The 18,576-nt window shown below is 43.3% G+C and overlaps 1 protein-coding gene across 1 annotated transcript in view; it reads left to right on the top strand.

The window, feature by feature from the left end:
- Positions 1-307: 307 nt before the first annotated feature.
- The window catches only part of LOC119653571, a 53,880-nt gene continuing 35,611 nt past the window's right edge, over positions 308-18,576 (top strand). The window contains exons 1-8 of the mRNA XM_038058299.1: positions 308-537; positions 593-1,514; positions 12,987-13,150; positions 13,209-13,526; positions 14,217-14,948; positions 15,014-15,290; positions 15,345-15,681; positions 15,754-15,887. Coding sequence (XP_037914227.1) covers positions 490-537; positions 593-1,514; positions 12,987-13,150; positions 13,209-13,526; positions 14,217-14,948; positions 15,014-15,290; positions 15,345-15,681; positions 15,754-15,887 — 2,932 coding nt within the window. The 5' untranslated portion in view covers positions 308-489. The remainder of the gene's footprint in view (positions 538-592; positions 1,515-12,986; positions 13,151-13,208; positions 13,527-14,216; positions 14,949-15,013; positions 15,291-15,344; positions 15,682-15,753; positions 15,888-18,576) is intronic.

The following is an 18,576-nucleotide window of genomic DNA, read 5'->3' as shown; positions in this document are numbered from 1 at the left end:
TAAGAGGTCGAAGCATTTTTTCAGCAAAGTTTTTAATTGCTAACATTTAACGTGAACTAATTTTAAAGTTGTGATCTGCTTTGTGGAACAAAACACACTTTAGCAAATTAGCGAAGTATTTGTTTGTCGGTTTTTATACTTACATACATATTCACCGCAGCTAAGTCGCTATTTATTAAGTCAGATCACCTCAATTGCGCCACATTCAAATATATCTTTTGATATGTACTAGAGCACAACTCAAGTTAGAGTGGAAGAAGCTGTGATATGCTGACAACTTCACTTGGTTATCCGTCTTATTGTCGGCTTTTTCTCCGTTTGACAATTCTTATCAAAGAGGAAACAATTAAGGGTTTCATTTCTCTGTTTTTCGATAATTGTGCTTTAGTAGGAAGTCAAACTTAATTAAAGTCATTAGTGCAAAGTGTCTCTAAGCTGCTAAAGAATTGTAAACATCACGAGTAGTTGTTTTCCACATTTTCCCGGAAAATGGCAAACGCGAAGGCTGCGAAAATGCGTTTCAGATATAAAGGAAAGGTAAGCGCTGAAATATTGACATCACTGTGCAATTTGTAATTCATCTTATGTTTAGGTCCTAAATTGGGAAACGGATATGACAAAATTAACTATTGAAGAACTGCAATGGGTTGAGTACTTGGCTGAGTCCGCGAAGAACTTCACCAAGTTATTCGTCAAAAAGATGAACGGCCTCTGCTGTCAAATATGCAACACGAATGCAATGGCTGGCAAACAATCAATAGATGCTCACATCAACGGCAAGAAACATCAGCGTGCAATTGAAGTGGTCACTGAATATAGACACAAGACATTCAAAAATTTGGCGGATGAAGAAGCAGCGAAGAAACCTGCGGCGACGCCAGGACAGAAACCCGCCGCTGCGGATGCTAAAGCAGCTCCGGGGACACCCGCGGCGGCTACAAAACCAGCTACGGCACCTCCAGCCAATAAACCGGGTGCTGCAGCCAACAAGGCCACACCGGCCGCAGCGCCGACTAAACCTGCAATAAATAAACCCGCTGAGGCTACCCCAGCGGGAAAACCCACCCAAGGTGCAGGCCAAGTAAAAGGCACACCAGCTGCCGCTAAGCCTCCAGCGCTTGCAAAACCTGCAGGGAGTAGCGCTACTGGAGGCGCTGGAACTGCTGCCAATAAACCGGCGGGAACTCTAACAACAAAACCTGCTGCTGGGGCTGCGACTCCCAAGGTAGCGCCTGGAGCTGCCAAAGCGGGGATTCCAGCAAAGCCGATTCCAGTCAAAACAGGAACGACCCCAGCAAAGGGCGCTGGAGCAACAACACCCAAGGCACCAGTCAGGCAAACGCTCGCTTCACTGAACGCGGCCAAGACAGCAGCACCTGCAAAGCCTTCACCAGTCGCATCTACAAATAAAGCTTCAGTTGGAGCTAAGGCCCTACCAGAAAAGATTGAAGATAATGCCCAAGCAACTACTTCGTCGTCTGACACCAATGCTCAGATATTAGACGTGAAAACAGGTAAGTGGGAATCTATAAATTCGAAAAACCTATAATTCATTTTTTAGTGATTTGGTGCGGGTATTGGCTTTCTTTAAACTCTTCGCTTGAAAACAAAAGTTGTTTCTTAGCTACGAAGAGCGATAGCAACTCTACGCAAACATTATCGATAAAGACTTGGTTTTTCAAGGCTCTGAGTAGAGCATTAAGCATTAAAATCTGCAACACAAATTACTGATATCGCATCCAACTCGAAAGCAATGCAAGCTACAAAGCGCCGAGTGCTACGATTGAGAGGGAAAGTCCACGATGGATAACATTCTCGGTCGATGCCCCTCGTGGTTCGGATTTTCAGGAGGTGCGACATTTGGAGCTCCCAACATTCCTCAGCATCCTCAGGTCATAATATTACAGGGTGTCCCTAACATTCTGTGGAAGTTACAAACTCGTCTGCATCAAATTATTTTGATAATAATTTAACGGTGGGGATTGTGAATCCTCATTATAATCATTAAGGAACTCCAGATATTCCGGGTTTGCGCTGAGATTCAGCAATTCGATTTCCCTGAAAGCTGTCTGGCATGCTGCCCTACGCCATCTCTCCATCTGAGGCAGTGTCTGCCACATGTTCTTCTTATAGACTTCCCGGGCTGAATTATCCTCACCCATGAGGACTAAATGATCCGCGCATCGCAACCTATTGATCTGGATTTTATCCAATTTTTCTTGCTAAGAACCCAGGTCTCCGAAAAATACATAAGAACTGGCAAGATTGTCTGTACAGTAAGAGCTTTGATCCCCTGGTGGCACATTTCGAGCGGAACAGTTTGTAAGCTGAAATAGGATCTCGCAGTCAACAACCGTGCGCCGATTTTATCGTCGTAGCTGTTATCGGTTGTGATTTTCGACCCCAGATAGAAGAAATTATCAAGGGTCTCCCTATCTTTATTGTTCTTGTTTCACCAGCGTTCCGCATAAACCTGGTGCCCCCACAACTATTTTGTGTGAGAAAGCTAGTTGGATAATTCGCAGTCCCATGCCATTGGTAGAAGGTATCTTTCTTCGACCCTGCAGCCTCTGTATGGTCGTGAAAGTTAGTGAAGCTTATATTTCTAGAGCGCAGGGTGCATAAATGTTCGCTTAACGCCGATAAAAGCCGGTTTTTTTCTTGGCTAACTGTACTCCGAGTACATGGTTTACCGGATGGTCACTATAATACATTTTGTAGTCAGTCTTCCCCAGGAAAGTATCGGCTAGCTGCATGGCAGATGCAGATTAAAGCGACAGAATTGTTTCCAAGGGATAGAAACATCCAGATATTGAGCCGAACAAGTTTTTTTCCACAGCATGTGTGTATAAGGTGGGCGAGAGGCAAAGCCTTTGGGCACTCAGATGCTAAGGGTTCATTGTATTCGACTCCCTGACTAACGGAATATGCCGGATTCGTTTATATATGGATTTCCGTTAGTGGATATGAAGTTACCCGCTGCAGCTGGAGCACATTTGCACCAGAAATCTGATGCCTGTCCATGGGCGGGGCACTCACATAGAAAATGTGCCGTAAATCCCGCTTCCTCATTACAGGATGGACACGTATTATCTTGAAGAACCCCTATTCTGAACATCTGCCCAGCTAGTAAATTATGCCCAGTCAAAATGCCTTCGATACTCCTGCAAGTTTTCCTGCTTTTCGACAGGATAAACTCTGCAGTAAGCTTGTTTGGTTCTGACAGGAAAAGTTTTATGTGTTTAACAGCATTACGGCTCTGCCACCTGCCATTAGAGGAAACTTGTTCCCAGTTTTTGATGGCAGCAGTAGCCAATGTTACTGACACTTCAATGGCTGGTTCGGGTCTGGGCATGGGAGAAATTGAACCCTCTTTTGCTAAGGCATCCGAGATTTCATTTCCTTCTACACGACAATGGCTGGGTACTTAGATTAGTTCGATCGTATTGAATCTAGAAGTACGACTTCAAACGATTTCTACATTCCTGATTTCTTGACTTTCGCTACAGATCCCCATGCGCCTGCCCTTCAATCGCTCGTCAATCACCCAAGTTGCTGCCCTTAGGATGGCATACACTTCAGCCTAAAAGACCGTTGAATATTGTCTCAAGGGAAAAACCCAATTGTCATTATTCAGGAGGTAGGCTCCTGCTCCAGGATCCTGTTTTGTTTTTGAACCATCAGTGTAGAAAACGGCTATACATCCTGATACACATTCTTCTTCCCAGCTTTCTCTTCGTTCCAAGATAATGAAGTATTCTCTACCAAACAGGTATGGGGATCCGAAAATCAAAATGCATTGCGAAAACTGAATTCAGTTCTCCCAATAACTGTTTCAATGGTTTATGTTCCCTACTTCTCCCATAGATCTAATCGAATTAATCGATGGGCTGCTCCCGTTGCAATGCTCTGAATAAATAAATCCAACGGCTGCAATTTGAGTAATGCATTTAAAGCTGTGCCGGATGTCGTGCTCATGGCACCGGTAAAACCTAGATACACAGTTCTTTGCAGTGTGGCTAGTTTCCAGCTAAAACTCTTTTGTTTCGCTACGGAGCATAGGCGGACACCGGCCTAATGATACCAATATATATCCACATTACTATCTGAGGCCTGTCCCCAATGTCGAGGCAAAGGGCCGCCTACACAGCCCATAAAGTGTGAGAGCTCGTTTCCTCTTTACCTCTATATGTAAGTTCCAAAGAAACTTCTTGTCTAGAGTAACTCTCAGATATTTCACTTCTTCGGAGAGTTAAAGGTACAACCCTCATCTCTGGAAGGCAAAGACCATTCAGTTTCCTCCTTTTTGTACATAATATCATTGAGGTTGTATTTGGATTTAGTCAAAGACCATTCCGGGGGCACCAATTGGCAATCGAATCAGCGATGCGTTATGTAGTTCTACACAGCCACGTCATCCGCATAAGCTTGAGCGTGTATTGGCAAATTTTGCAATTCGCATAGTAGTGAGTCGATCAGCACACTAAACAGAAGTGGAGATAGCATGCCTCCTTGGGGGTAACCTTTCGTTGCTTCTGCTGTTTGCTAGCAGTCAACACACACTTCGGCAGACAGCAATCTCTGCGTTAACATAACAGATTCACTTAATTAAAGTATCATCGACACAATGCACTATGGCGGCATCACATAGTTTTTGGAGCGGCGCATAATCCAGCAGCCCTTCAATGTTCACGAACTCTCCCCTCGCGTACTCACCTTTCAGAGTTTCATCCTCAACTTTTGAAACTAAAGAATAAAGAGCAGACTCACAGAACTTTCCACGTTGGTAAGCATGTTGGTTTTCATTTCGTGAGGGCGACCTTAGCGTCTTCTCACGAATTTGACGCGCAACTAATCTTTCCTGACACTTCAGCGAAAATGATGTTAAGCTGATTTGTCTGAAGTTCTTTGGATTTGAAAAGAAGTACGCACGTAGCCCAGAGTAAGACAACCTTTGAAAAATATTTCTTAGCAGTCGCTCTATACTTTTTTAAGGTTTTGTTTGTAAAACAAAACCTTATTAAAATCGGTTTACTGTCTGTCTGTCTGTCCGTCTGTCTGTCTGTTCGTCACACGCATTTTTCTCGGAGACGGTTGTAGTGATTGGCACCAAATTTGGTAGAAGGTGGAAACTGTGAACGCTCACGCATATAGTGAGTTACATCCTTTTACGGCGAATTTAAGGGGGGGGTCCCCATACATGCAAAGGGAGGGTGTAAATTTTTTTTTCATCAAATATAGTCATGTGGGGTATCAAATTAAAGGTCTCGATTAGTACTTTTCGAAGCCAGTCTTAGTTTTGACATTTGTTGAAAAGGTGGGGGGTGCGGGGGGTTGAAAGTGGTCATTTTTTCAACGAACCCATTCTCAGAAACTACACAACCGAAAAATCTGAAAAAAATCAAGGGGCTGTCACTATATAGTGCCTAGGCTCCGAAATACCCTCCATACTGATACCTGTTCAAATAAAGTTAATAATAGTACATTACTATATTTTTTAGTAATTGACAGGAAAACCCCCCTTAAGTTCACCCTGGAATCACACAACAACAGTATAGGCTACAGCATAGGGCATGATCCTGCCAAATTTGGTGAAAATCGCACTATTACTAACAAAGTAATACTAGGTCAAAGCTGTCGCTTCTCTGCAAATTCGAGACTATGAATGTCAATATCACTTGAAAGTGGCTATTTTCACATTATATATGCATATTTTACGTGCTACATGCTAATGGGACAAATGCACCCAAATCTCCTTATAAAAGAAATACACAAAACCTTTCATACCTGAAGCGTCTAGCTTCCGGTTTCCCGACTTGTTTAACATTGCTGGAGAGATCCCATCCAATCCAGGTGTTTTGAAATGTTCAAACGACAGCAGTCACCTTTTCATTGGTAACAAGCGGTTTCCAAGTGTTCCAGTTCACTTTGCAACGCTTATGTGTTGAAGGGATTGTAGGAGCTGCTAACTCTCTCCCTTCCACTTCTCCCAGATGGTGTACTTTAAAGGGGATCTGTACTGATTTCAGTCAGGAGTTCATGCAAGTACCACTGGGTTTTCTAAGAAAGTCAAACTTAGCAGACTCATCCCTCTGCATAGCCTCGGAGTCTTTCTTTCCCATTCCCGTTCCTCATAGTACGCTCCACAGGAGTCTCGTTTTGAATAGTTAACGACCTTCTTACATTCACACTGTAAGTTCCGAAAGTTTAACCAGGCTCCATTCTTATTGCTTCTACAAGCGCAGTTCACAGGTTGTCTGGTTGATTTCCTTGATTTATGCAGTTCGCGGTTTCAACAAGGAACCGTTTTACCGCTCTTGTTTCCAATTCATCTTCTATTGCCAAAGGAGTCCTTAGTCGCCTAGGGAACTGCATTACGGACTGTTCGCTTGCAATAGTCAGACGGAATTCTAGATGTCAGGGATCCGACAGTGAGATTCCGTCTAGCACCCGTCATTGTTTAATCAGTTTAACCCCTTTCAATTGCAGATTGTAGGTCATAACAGTTGAAGACAGTTCTGTAACTTTGCAGGCTTGCTGTCAGTAGATAGGAGGACGCTTTGGCATGCTGCAGGTTAATTTGACTAACCTTTATGTTTGTAGACATAAGTGTAATCTAATGTGAAAACCGCTGCAAATTGAAAAGTCTGTTGCGTTCAATATGGATCTAATCTGGGTTACCAGCTTGTCCTCACTTTTCGCCGAAAGTTCCGCTTGGTGGAATAGCCACGTCCATGTCCTCATTCCCAAGGCACTTGGCTTTTGTTCGCAGTGCCTTTCGTTGTCGTCGGCTGGAAGCCTTGCCAGGTTCTCGGTGTCCGGGCTGCATAGATCTGTTTCCACATACCGATGTTAAATCAGTTACATGCACATCACCAGGTTCCCTTTTTTCCGCTTTTCCTCTCTCCTTTCCGACTAAAGTTTCCCTCTGCTGAGTCTTCCCTTCCTTTCCCATTTTTTGTAAGAATTAGGCGACAGTATCACCGACAGTCCGGCCGGTCTCAGGTTTCTAGTTCCTTCCATCAACGGAGCTGCTGTACTATCATTTGTGACTGACTGCGCCATAGACACTGTGTGCAGATTTTCCACTGAAGTGGAGAGCATCTCTTCAACACATTTCTCGGTGAGGGAATATGAGTTTAGTCAGACCTCCAGAATCCGTGCCTCGGCCACGACCTGCTTTCTCAAAGTCGAGGGAGAAGTCGTGATTATGACTCCTTACCACTTGCAAAGTTATAATCCATTGTTTCCATATTCATGGGTTTAGTAAACTACTACACAGCATACTCGTCAGCTGAAACATTTGATGAGGATATGTCGTTTTGTTGATACGTTCATAAGATTTCATTTGGATGCTAGCTGATACTGTGTAACATCGATTACAGTTACACGTAAATATCCAATTAAATTTTGCACTTGGCCAGCATTTCTTCGTGGATTTCAAAATATGTTTGGGAATGCCGATCACTGTATAGTTTTCCTTCCCTAAACTGTGTGGCATCTCCACACTTCAACTTCTTGAGACGCAAGGGACTGAGAGCTTTTTCGATGGCTGTGCACGAGGAGCGAGAAAGTATGAGAAGTGCAGTATAACGTGCGTATCAAAAGAAAGTCTACTTTGCGTTCGGGAGAAAGTTATTAAGGTGCTTAGGTCAAACCAGATGAACTTTAAATTGGTATATGAAGTTCCTAATAATTTGAATACGCTTGACTCACACAATAAGGTCTGGATACTCACAGAAAGGCCGTTATCTGGACCAGAACCCTTTTATAAAAGGAGTTCATGGTCATGAAACTAACGAATAAAGAGGAGCAGTTATGGGAACTATACTGGGTGAACTTACCAGGAATGGAAGTCCCTAGTGCTTAAAAGATTGTTCAAACCTCTCCAAGGAGAGCCTTAGAATCGTAGTAGGAATAATCACTGGTCACTGCAGTTTATGTGGAGAGAGTGATGAAGTCTTCATACATACTGTGGAACAATATCCAACACTTGTACAAAATAGGTTAATGCAAGGGTAAAATAAATATGAAAAGGCTTTGCGCACGATGGCTGCCGCTTTTTGTACAATCAAACAAAAACAATACGCGGATTGGAAGCGTTGAACTGCCGAGCAGTAAACAATCTGAGCAGTGGTTAGAACAAGGTAAAAGTCACTCAAAACGACCGAAGGGACGGAAAACAATCGGAAAAGTGTTGGTCAGTATTTTTTGGGATGCCCATCAAGTCACTTTTATATATTATCTCTAAAAACTGATTTACAGTCGCAGGACAATATTACGTTACATTATTGGATTGAATGATGAGATAAAAAATGACCCCTGAACAAAAAAGGGGTTGTATTATCGCGATAATGCACTAATTCACACATCTGAAAGCAGATTGAACCATCCCAAGTACGAAAATATTTCCCAACCATCGTACTCTCCAGATATGACAATGATTAGTTTTTATTCCCGAACTTGCTGGCTACAGAGTAGATTTTACTCGAATGAAGAAGTTCGTTTCCCGAAGCAGAATACGATCAAATTGAACAGTAAATAATTTTTTTTCCCGTTTTCCAAAAACAAAATAATTTTTTCACTTTGAGTTCGTGGACTTTTAATTCGAACCTTGTTTTCGCTACGCAGTTCAGGAGAGGCTTCCTAAAGGTGACATTGTTATCGCGGTGGGTGATCTGAATGCCAAGGTGGGCTCTGGCAACACCTTGTTCAGACATGTGATCGGGAAGCACAATCTTGACAACCGTAATGATAATGATGGAAGGTTTTTGGATTCTGCATCGATCGTACGAGCAATATTAAATATACCACATTGCGGTCAGCAGTAGATTTAGGAGTTGTCTCCGGGATGTGTTTAACAAGAAAAGTGCTGACATCGGCCTGGAAAGGGATCACCATCTGATGGTCGCTTACGTTCGCTTGCCACAGTGGCTGAGTTATCGTGCTGATCGGGCGGCAGATACACTAAGTAATCAGCCTGAGAATATCGATGAGTATTAAGCCGCCATCAAAAATGTTCTTTTCTCGGGTGCTACGCAGGTCGTCGGCCACGTCCCGAGAGGGTGTCGTAAGATCTGACTGACTGCAGAACCGTGGAAGCGGATCGATGGACGGAAGGGATTGAAGGATCTATTGATCGTTGAGTATGGTGGAGGTGGAAGATATCGAGCGAAATCACGGGAAGTTCAGCGTAGCGTGTGTCACAATAAAAGGGAATTCGCTATCGCGCTGGTCAGAGAACCGGAAGATACCGCAGAGTACAATGATTTCACAAGCATCAATAAAGGGTTTGCATGTGGTCACAAATCTTGCAATGGTCCTATGAAGGTCACTAAACGGTCGAGTGGAAGAGAGTGGAGTGGAAGGCAGAGATGATCGTTTAGATTGCAAATAAGGGGACCCGTCTGAGTGTAGCAATTGAAGAGGTATTTGCGTGCTCCCCGCGTGTGCAAAGATAATAACTAAAATAATCCTGAAACGCATCAAAGAACATCTCAAAACCTTCATCGACAGAGGACAAGCCGGTTTCCGCTCCGGATTCTCCTGCAATAACCACATCAACACCATATTGATCATTTTGGAACGGTGCGCGGAGTTGAGATCTTCGCTGCACCTTCGCACCTGCTCGTCATCGATTTCGAGAAAGCTTACGACAGTGTGAACACGCAGTGCATCAGGCGTGCCTTACGTAGGAAAGCCATAATAGCTATTATCAGAGCTGCATATGGTGGCGGCAAATGTCCGAAGAACGTGGCGGGGTTAATGGACGATGACATTTTGCCTCAAACACTTCCACTATTCTGATGACATCTGTTTGCTCTTCAACTGGGTCATGAACATGGGCTAAATGGCTCTGGATTTGGAAAAAGAGGCAACTAGATTTGGATTGAGGATAAACAACAACAAAAACAAGGTTCTCAGTCGGACGGGTCACTACGCTATCTCTATCTGCATTAATGGGCAGAGCAACGAAGGCGTCGATTAATTTGTATAATTAGGAAGCATGTTTGCATGCATGCATGCTGAGAGTGGCGCCGAGCTGGACGTTACCCGACTCATTAACAGCTCTAGATCCGCTTTCGCTGCTTTGTCTAAAATCTGGAAATGCAATTATCTCAACACCAAGATCAAGTTGCAAGTGCAAATGTTCTTTCTGTGTTGCTATATGGGAATAATAATCGTTGGAGCAACAATCCAATTGGATCAGGGCCTTGAAGTGTCCGTAGAAATCCCTAGCCCCCTGGGGGATAGTTCCGCCGACAGTGACCAGTGAGAATTCCCACTATGATCCGGAGGTTCTTTTTGGTGAGGTTTAAGCAATCCTTTGTGCGAATGTGTTCGCATCTCCCAATAAGCACCCTGGCCTGCTCCATCCCTGGTAGGCCCGCCCAGTATAGTTCCCTCAATCGTTCCTCTTCATTTCTTAGAGTCATAGCCATTAAATCGTCTCCGATTCCACAGAAGGGTTCTGGCCCGTGTAAAGACGTCCCTGCTTCCTTCTTGACTAGTTCGCCTCGTTGCCTTCCAAGCCAGCATGGTCTGCAACCCAAAGTATCCAGACCTTGTTGGACGAGCCAAGTGCATTCAGTCTCTCATGACATTTCCATACCAGTTTAGAGTTCACCTGGTTAGACCTCAGTGCCTTGAACGCTGCTTGGCTATCGGGGAGAATAGCTATGTTCTGCCCCCTATAGTTCCTTTGCAGATTAAAGGAGGCACATTTGTCTATGGCGTATATTTCCGCCAGTTGCTGGTTTAAGCCGTATGCCGCAGCCATGCTCTCCCAGTTTGCCTTGTAACTCCGACGTACTTATCGAAGTGAAACCTCGTTGTCATGTTATCCCTTGGTATCAGTAATTCGGGATACCGCCTAGAAAGAATATCAATCTTCCTTCGGTTTTGGCAGCTCCCCGCCTCACTGCTACTCCCGGCCATCCTGAATATTGCCCTTCTTGCCTGCACCTGTATGAGCAGATGGAGAGGGGTTAATCCCAGAAAGACCTCCAGGGATGCCTTTGGGCGTGTCCTCATTGCCCCATACCCACGCAAGCCAGTCTTTGGAGCTGATGTAATTCCCTATTTTGCGTGCTGAGTTCGGTTCTTTCTGCCCAGATTACCGATCGATAGTTAATCATTGGTCTTACTATTGCAGTATATATCCAAAGTAGTACCTTTGGGCTGCAACCCCATTTTTTTCCTGCTATGGAGCGTAATTCCCAAATATTTGACCTCTGTTTTCGTTTTACCTCCATACCATGTAATGTTATGGCTCTCAGGTGATAAAGCTCACGCCTCCTAGTGAATAGTACTATGGTGGTTTTGGCTGGGTTGATTCGCAGTTCCACCTTCCTGCACCAGACATTAGTAACCCTTAGTTCAGTTTGGATTTTATCACATAGGGTATCTTCATATTTGCCCTTAAAGATTAAAACAATGTCGTCCGCGTAACCCTGGACTTGTATTCCAGTATTTGTTAACACGTCCAAGAGTTCGTCCACTACCATACTTCACATCAGCGGCGATAGTACCTCGCCCGGTGGACAGCCTTGAGTAGTGTTCATGACAGTAGAATTTGTATCTGTCGGTACTTCTATTTGCCTGCTTTCTAGCATTTTGCCCATCCAGAATGCTAGGGTGTTTCCCACTCCCTTGCGGCTCAGGGCATCTTGTCTCTCTGTATGCGATGTGTTGTCGAATGCTCCTTCGATATCAAAAAACGCACACAGTGCTATTTCTTTTATTTCTATGGCATCCCGTAGTACCTCTGTCAGCTGATACAGAGCAGTTTCAGTTGACAGTCCTACCCGGTAAGCGTGCTGACAGTGATGTAGGAGATTACGTTTTAGAACATTAGTTCTAATATATTTGTCTATGACCTTCTCCACCGTTTTGAGTACGAACGACGTTAGGCAAATTGGTCTGAAAGATTTAGGGTGAAAAGGATCCTTACCCGCTTTCGGAATAAAGACCACTTTTGCCCGTCTCCATGCCCTTGGTATGTATCCCAGTGCTATGCTCCCCCTTACCACCCTCAGAAGAGACTCTAAGATAATTTCTAGGCCTCTCTGGATTAGTGCTGGGAAAATGCCATCTACTCCGGGAGATTTCAGTGGTTTAAAAGTTCCCACTGCCTACATTAGCCTAGCTTCTGAGCATACCTTTTTTGCTAGTTTCCAGTTCTCCTTTCTTCTCCTTTTATTCGTTGTTGGGGTACCAGCCAGAATGTTGTCGCCTGCCACCGTGGGGTAGGACCCCAGGAAATGAGTTCTGAAAGGCCGGTGTACCCTGTCCGCCTCATTCTCAGTAAATGTCCTATCTTCCTTCTTCAAACAGACAGAGGATATTCCCCCGTCTTTGGCTACAGCCTTGTAAAGCCTGGTTGTTTCTGTGATCTGTTCGATCCCTTCACAGAATCCCCTGATTGCGTTGCTATACGCAGTCAGTGCATTTTTGTACCTCTGCCAGTCCCCGGTTTGTTTTGCCCGGTTGAAGAGTTTTCGTGCCTATGTTCTCATTCTGGCCAGGTTCCTGTTCCACCATGGTACATCCCTTAATGACTTAACTGTCTTAGCCAGACAGCTGGCCTCATATGCGTCAAAGACGACTATGATGAGGTTTTCCACCACTGTTTCTAGTTTCAGTTCGCTCCTGATGTCACCGCCCCCTTGAAGGTGGGCGATGTTGTTGCTCAAGTGCGTTGCGTAGGATTTCTTTTGACGCGAGTCGCCCAAAAATTCACTAGAACTAAGCGGACAGAGTCGCTAGAGGTGTGAATACTACGAGTAATATTGTTTAGACTAAAATGGCGCATATCGAACTAAATTTCATTATTCGTTTTAATGTTTTAATTGGTAAAAGAGGTTTTCAAAACGAACTGTCTTCGGGGCATATATATATATATACTATTCGTCATCTCGTGTTCTGATTAACTGATTTTACAAAACTTGATTAATTGTGTGCTATTTGGCATTCCTTTTTCCTAGATGTTGTCTGCAGTCAGTCAATGATTGAAACTGTAGATTTGCTAAGTGATTCAGAAACGAATTCTCCAAACAAAAATGCTAATGTGAGCGATCCTGGAAAGCAAGCGGACATGGGTGGAATGGATGATGAGGAGATGGATGTTATTACATATAACGATATGGAGGTAAGAGGCTTGCAGATCCAGTTTTTATGTTCCCAAATCTCATAATCATGGTTTTTAGGTTCTCGCCATTAATAATTTGACCATCGACGAGTTGAAACAACTCGAATGTCGACGGGATGACAGGGGTATCTATGCCAAATTAATTCTTGAATTTGCAGGAGTGTTCAAATGCAATGCTTGTGATGAAAATAACATCAAAAATGAGGAAGCATTGAAGGCACATATAAGTACAGAAAGACATAAGCAAAATGTTTCGGAAGTTGCTGTGAAAAAAACCAATGCTTTAAAAAAATTGGTGCAATCACGAAGTCTGAAAGAATTGGAGGGTCAGAAAGGGGAAGGTGATACCCTAATTATCGGTCCTATGTCTTTGGAGGTATGCAGATGGACTTTAATATTGCTTGTTGCGCCCGACTCGGTTGCATTGACTGAATTCACGCCCAAAAAATAAACAAATTTCCTTTTAAATCAATGAGGTTCTTATAATTCTCCGAATACGTTTTTCGGTAGTCACTTGCTTCCTTATTCAGCGGAATAAGCCCAGAGAAATGTCCTTAATCTAAAAATATACTAACCTAATTTTAATATATTTTAGTTTACATATCCCTTTTATGGTATTAGTGAATACAGATATGAGTGCGCGTTACCCATATTTGTATTGAAATGATGACCCTGAAGCTCTTTTCCAATGAAGAATCTCTCCTAGGGGTCCAACGCAACAGGCGTTTGATCTCTTTGAGCACCGTTACCCTCCAGAATATGTTATTAAGCGATTCCGTTTCTTCGTATCCTGCATCTTCCTTATTAAGTTGTGGATTAGAGTTGGCTAAAATCCATTTTTAATGGCTGTATCCACAATGTATGATTTTTCTTTTTCAAATCTTTCTTCAGTTAGTATATATTTAGATTGAAGACTTTTCGGGGCTCATTCTGCTGAAGAAAGCAGCAAGTGACTGCCGAAATACCTATTCGGAGAGACATAAGAACCTCATTGAAGTTTGTTTATTTTTTTGGGCAGATGCACTGTTTTTATTGGTTCACCTATCTAATAATCAATGTTTTCTAGCAATTCAGAATAAAGCACGTTTTCCTCGATCAGGAGGATATGATGAAGGTTGAATATCGACATACTTCGCCGATTTGGTATAGCTTGATATGTGAACAAAGTTCCTTGTTCAGGTGTGCTCTCTGTCAGACTCCGTACATGAAATATACGAACATCGTGGAACATGTGCATGGAAGAAGACATTTGACCAATTCCAGAATGGCACAAGAACTACATCACCCTGTGTATTGCATTGCTCCGGATCGCGCAGTTAATTTTGCTGAAGACACGGAAATGCCGAGTCCAAAAAAAGAAAAGCCTAAAGGCAAGGAAAATTTAGTGCTGAATCCGATGGCGGTATTGAAAGGATCAAATCAGAATAAGCCACAAGTTCCAGAGCTGCCTCCCGGGCAAAAGTTCCCCACGGTTATTTCACGTCAGAGAACCGAAGGTGATGCTGGTCAGGCAGGAAAATCACAATTGGGTAAACGACCGGCACCCACAACTCACCCCGGCTTACAACCACCTTCTAAACAAGCGAAAGGACCATCATTTGCAACTAAAACATTCACCAACAAACCAGACGATGATAAAAATATCGAAGGCTACATAGGCGTAGAGTACGTCGTAAAAATATTACAAAATGCTACAGATCCTTCTCCAAGGTTTGAATGTTGTCTTTGCGAAGTGGAATCCGATGGGTACGGGATGCAAGCACATTTAAAGAGTCTGCAACATCGTTTGAAGTATTTGGTATGTCTTCACCTGGTAGTGTGTTAGGATAAGATCGTTTCTAAAGCTTCCAAACTGTTTCACAGGATCGACATTTTCGTACATGTATGCGGGAATTCGAAAGTTTCCGCAACGATCCAACCTGCAAAAATGTTCTAGCTGAAGTCGTCCGTCGTGTATCAATTGCAGTTGAAAGATATCATGGTCGCGATTTGCCGTACGAATGCCTACAAGAGGAATATCGACTTAATCGCCCCGAAATTATGGCAAAAGTTTTTTCATTCCGTCACCCATCTGAGAGTTCTGGCCCATCAATGGTGCATGTTATTGATAAAATGACATTGCAGGATATGCTCCAGAACAGTAAGTATAATATGGTTCCATAGAAGAATAAATAGTGGAATGTTTTACTTGTAGGAAGCACTTTTGGAAATGCTCAGCCCGAACCGAACCACACGATGTCATTCGACGCCGGCAATGTAATGAACCCGACACCTCATGGATTTAATGAAGGTAATCAATATCTTGATGTTGACGAGCATAGAAGATTGGTTGATCAATTTCTGCGGAATACGAGCATTGACAACATGGATCGTCGTCGAAGATCCCGGTCAAGAGGACGATCTCGATCGAGGGGACGTTCTCAGGGCCGTTCATTTGATAATCGGATGAACCTGGGCCGATCAAGACGATCGAGATCCAGATCAATGGGTCGCAGGCGATCACGTTCGGGTGACATGTGGTCAACTTACAAGTAAGTCTTAATTAAAAAAATTGACTGTTTTTCAAAATATTTCTAATTTGGGTATTTTCACCTTTGCGTCAGACGCATGTTTGATCACGCGGTCCGTGATCTTGATACAGACTACAAGCGCTTCGAACGTGATCCGGAAACGCATCCGCTGTATCAAAAAGAATGGAAAATCTTTTGGCAAAAGCGATCAGAGGAATTGGCTAATGGTGAGTATTATTCCAAAAATTTCCTTGAAAATCAGGAACCGTTGCAGTTGATCATACAGGTTTACTGGCGGAATCAGCAGCAATTTCGTCCGTTTTGTGTGTGCAATTCTGAATGTTTGTAAAGCTTTTTCGCGATAACTTAACACAGGTGAATTATAAAAAGGATATTGTGATGCCTCAGAAAAACAGATTCGTTAAAATTCTCATGCCCCCTCAAGTAAAAATATATAGGCATATTTACTACGTTTCGGAATACTAACAATATTTTTTAAGAGGGAGGGTTTGGTCCATTTGTTAAACCATCCTGCTACCTGAAGAAGATATAGTTGGTAAGCAAGTTCTTTTCTCTATTGAAGATCAGGCCACAGCCATAGCAGGATGCTACTCAGAGATGTAAATTTGTTGTGATGTTTGTGGTAGGGGAGAAGCATAGTCTCTGCACACTCTGACCGTGGTGGCCCATTCTACTTGACTCCCCCGTCTAATGGAATATCGCAAATTCGTTTATGTATCGCAGGATTTCCGTTAGTAGAAGTGATGCTACCCGTTGCAATTGGAGCATATTAGCACGAAAGATCTGATGTTTGATGCGTCCATGGGCCGACGTCCACATAAAAAATGCTTCGTGGCAACAAAACTATATACAGGAGGTGCAACTGTAAAGTAGCACAGAATCTCTTTGTGCATCTTTTGGGTATAGACGAGGTAGTTAAGTGATATTGGTGTGTCATTATACGTCCCCTAAACGGTTTTCTTGGGTCTCATTCCAGCGAAAAACGGATGCATCCGAAAGATTGATCTTGGATGCATCTACTTATATCCTTGTCACTTCCACTATATTAAATCTAGAGATCGAATTTGAACGGTTTCTACATTCCTGAACGAGTTTCAAGGTGACCAAAGAACTACTCAACACTTCGGGCAGCCTGGCTGACACCTGCCTTTCAACCGTTTGTCAATCACCCAGATTACGGCCCTTAAGATCTTCTATACTTCAGCCTGAAAACTCGTTGCTTATTGTTCCAAATGGAAAGTTCATTTCTTTTCTTTATTCGAGACGTAGGCACCGGCAATACCCAGACTCACAGTTCTTTGCAGTTTACGGTGAAAACTATTTTGTTTCACCTTAACCCACCACACTACGGATGCCTAAGCGAGCATCGGCCTAATGACAGCAACACATATCTACATATATTACCACACGAGGCCTGAGTCCCCATGTCGAGGCAAAGGTCCGTCTGCACAGCCTAGCTTTTTATCTAGAATGAATCCCAGATATTTCACACGGAGAGTTGAAAGATTGTACCCCCATCAAGGTAAGGGTCATTCAGTTTCCTCCTTTTTGTAAATAATACCATTGTGGTTTTATTTGGATTTAGTGAAAGTCCATGCCTGAGGCAGCAACTGGCTATCTTCACACCGTTCCAAGATACCCATCAACTGCAAGCACAGTCACATCTGCATAAGCTTGAGCGTATATTGGCAAATTTTGCAGTTGGCATTGTAGTGAGTCAATCAACATACACCACAGAAGTGGCGATAGCATACTTCCTTGGGGCAACCTTTCGTGCCTTTTGTTTTTAGGTAGCGATCAATACTGACTTCAGCACAGCAATCTCTGTGTTAGCATAGCATAGATCCACTTAATTAAAATATCATCGACACCATGCTCTATGGCGGCATTATAAATTTCTTGGAGTGGCACATAATCAAATGGCCCTTCAATGTCCACGAACATCCCCATCGCGTACTCACCTTTCCCAGTTGCATCCTCTACCTTTGAAGCATGTCGGTTTTCATTTAGTGGGTGCGACCTTAGCGCCTTCCCACAAATGTAACGCTCAACCAGTCTCTTCAAAATTCTCAGAAAGAATTATGTCAAGCTGATATGTCTGAAGTTCTTTGGGTTTGGATAGGCATCGTTCCCAGGCTTTTTTTCCCTGTCAAGAGGTAGGTACGTAGCCCAGAGCAAAACATGCTAGAAAAATATTTCTCAGCAGTCGCTCTAAGTGCTCCATGCGCTCCTTTAACATTACTGGATAAATGCCATCCATGCCAGGTGCCTTGAAGTGTTCAAAAGATAGTATAGTAGATCTCACTTTTTCATTGGTAGCAACCGCTCTTGCAGTATTCCAATTTACATTGCGATACATACATGTTGCAGGAACTGCCAAGTCTCCCCCTTCTACTTCTCTCACCAGTTCTTTCGGATGTGTACTTCCAAGAGGTTCTGTACTGATTTCAGTCTAGAGTTCCTGAAAGCACCGAACTTGGCTGACTCATCCCTTTTAAGGATTCCGCACAGCCTTAAAGTCTCTCTTTCGCCTTCTAGTTCCTCCCAGTATGCTCTAAAGCAGTCTCATTTCGAACACTTAACGAGCCTCTTATTTCACGCTGTGACTTTGTTAGTCTTCATTCTTGTTGCTTTGGAAGCACGATTGAGAAGTCGTCTCGTTGATTTCCTGAGATTTTGTCGTTCGCGGTTCCACAAAGGAACCCTTTTACCACTTTTGCCTCGGGAAATAGGACAAGCCTCTTCAAAGCGCTCTAAAAGTGGGCGATTCAAAATTTCCAATTCGTTTTCTAGCGGCAAAGGAATACTTAGTCGCCTAGGGAGCTGTACTTTATTGTCAAAAACTTCATTGAACTTTGTCCAGTCCGTTTTCCTAGGATTCCGTCTTGGTGCCAC

The sequence above is a fragment of the Hermetia illucens genome, chromosome 4 (assembly GCF_905115235.1).
Source record: "Hermetia illucens chromosome 4, iHerIll2.2.curated.20191125, whole genome shotgun sequence".
NCBI classification, from domain to species: domain Eukaryota; kingdom Metazoa; phylum Arthropoda; class Insecta; order Diptera; family Stratiomyidae; genus Hermetia; species Hermetia illucens.
Note: the sequence above shows the minus strand (reverse complement) of the source record. Positions and strands in the feature narration are given on the sequence as shown.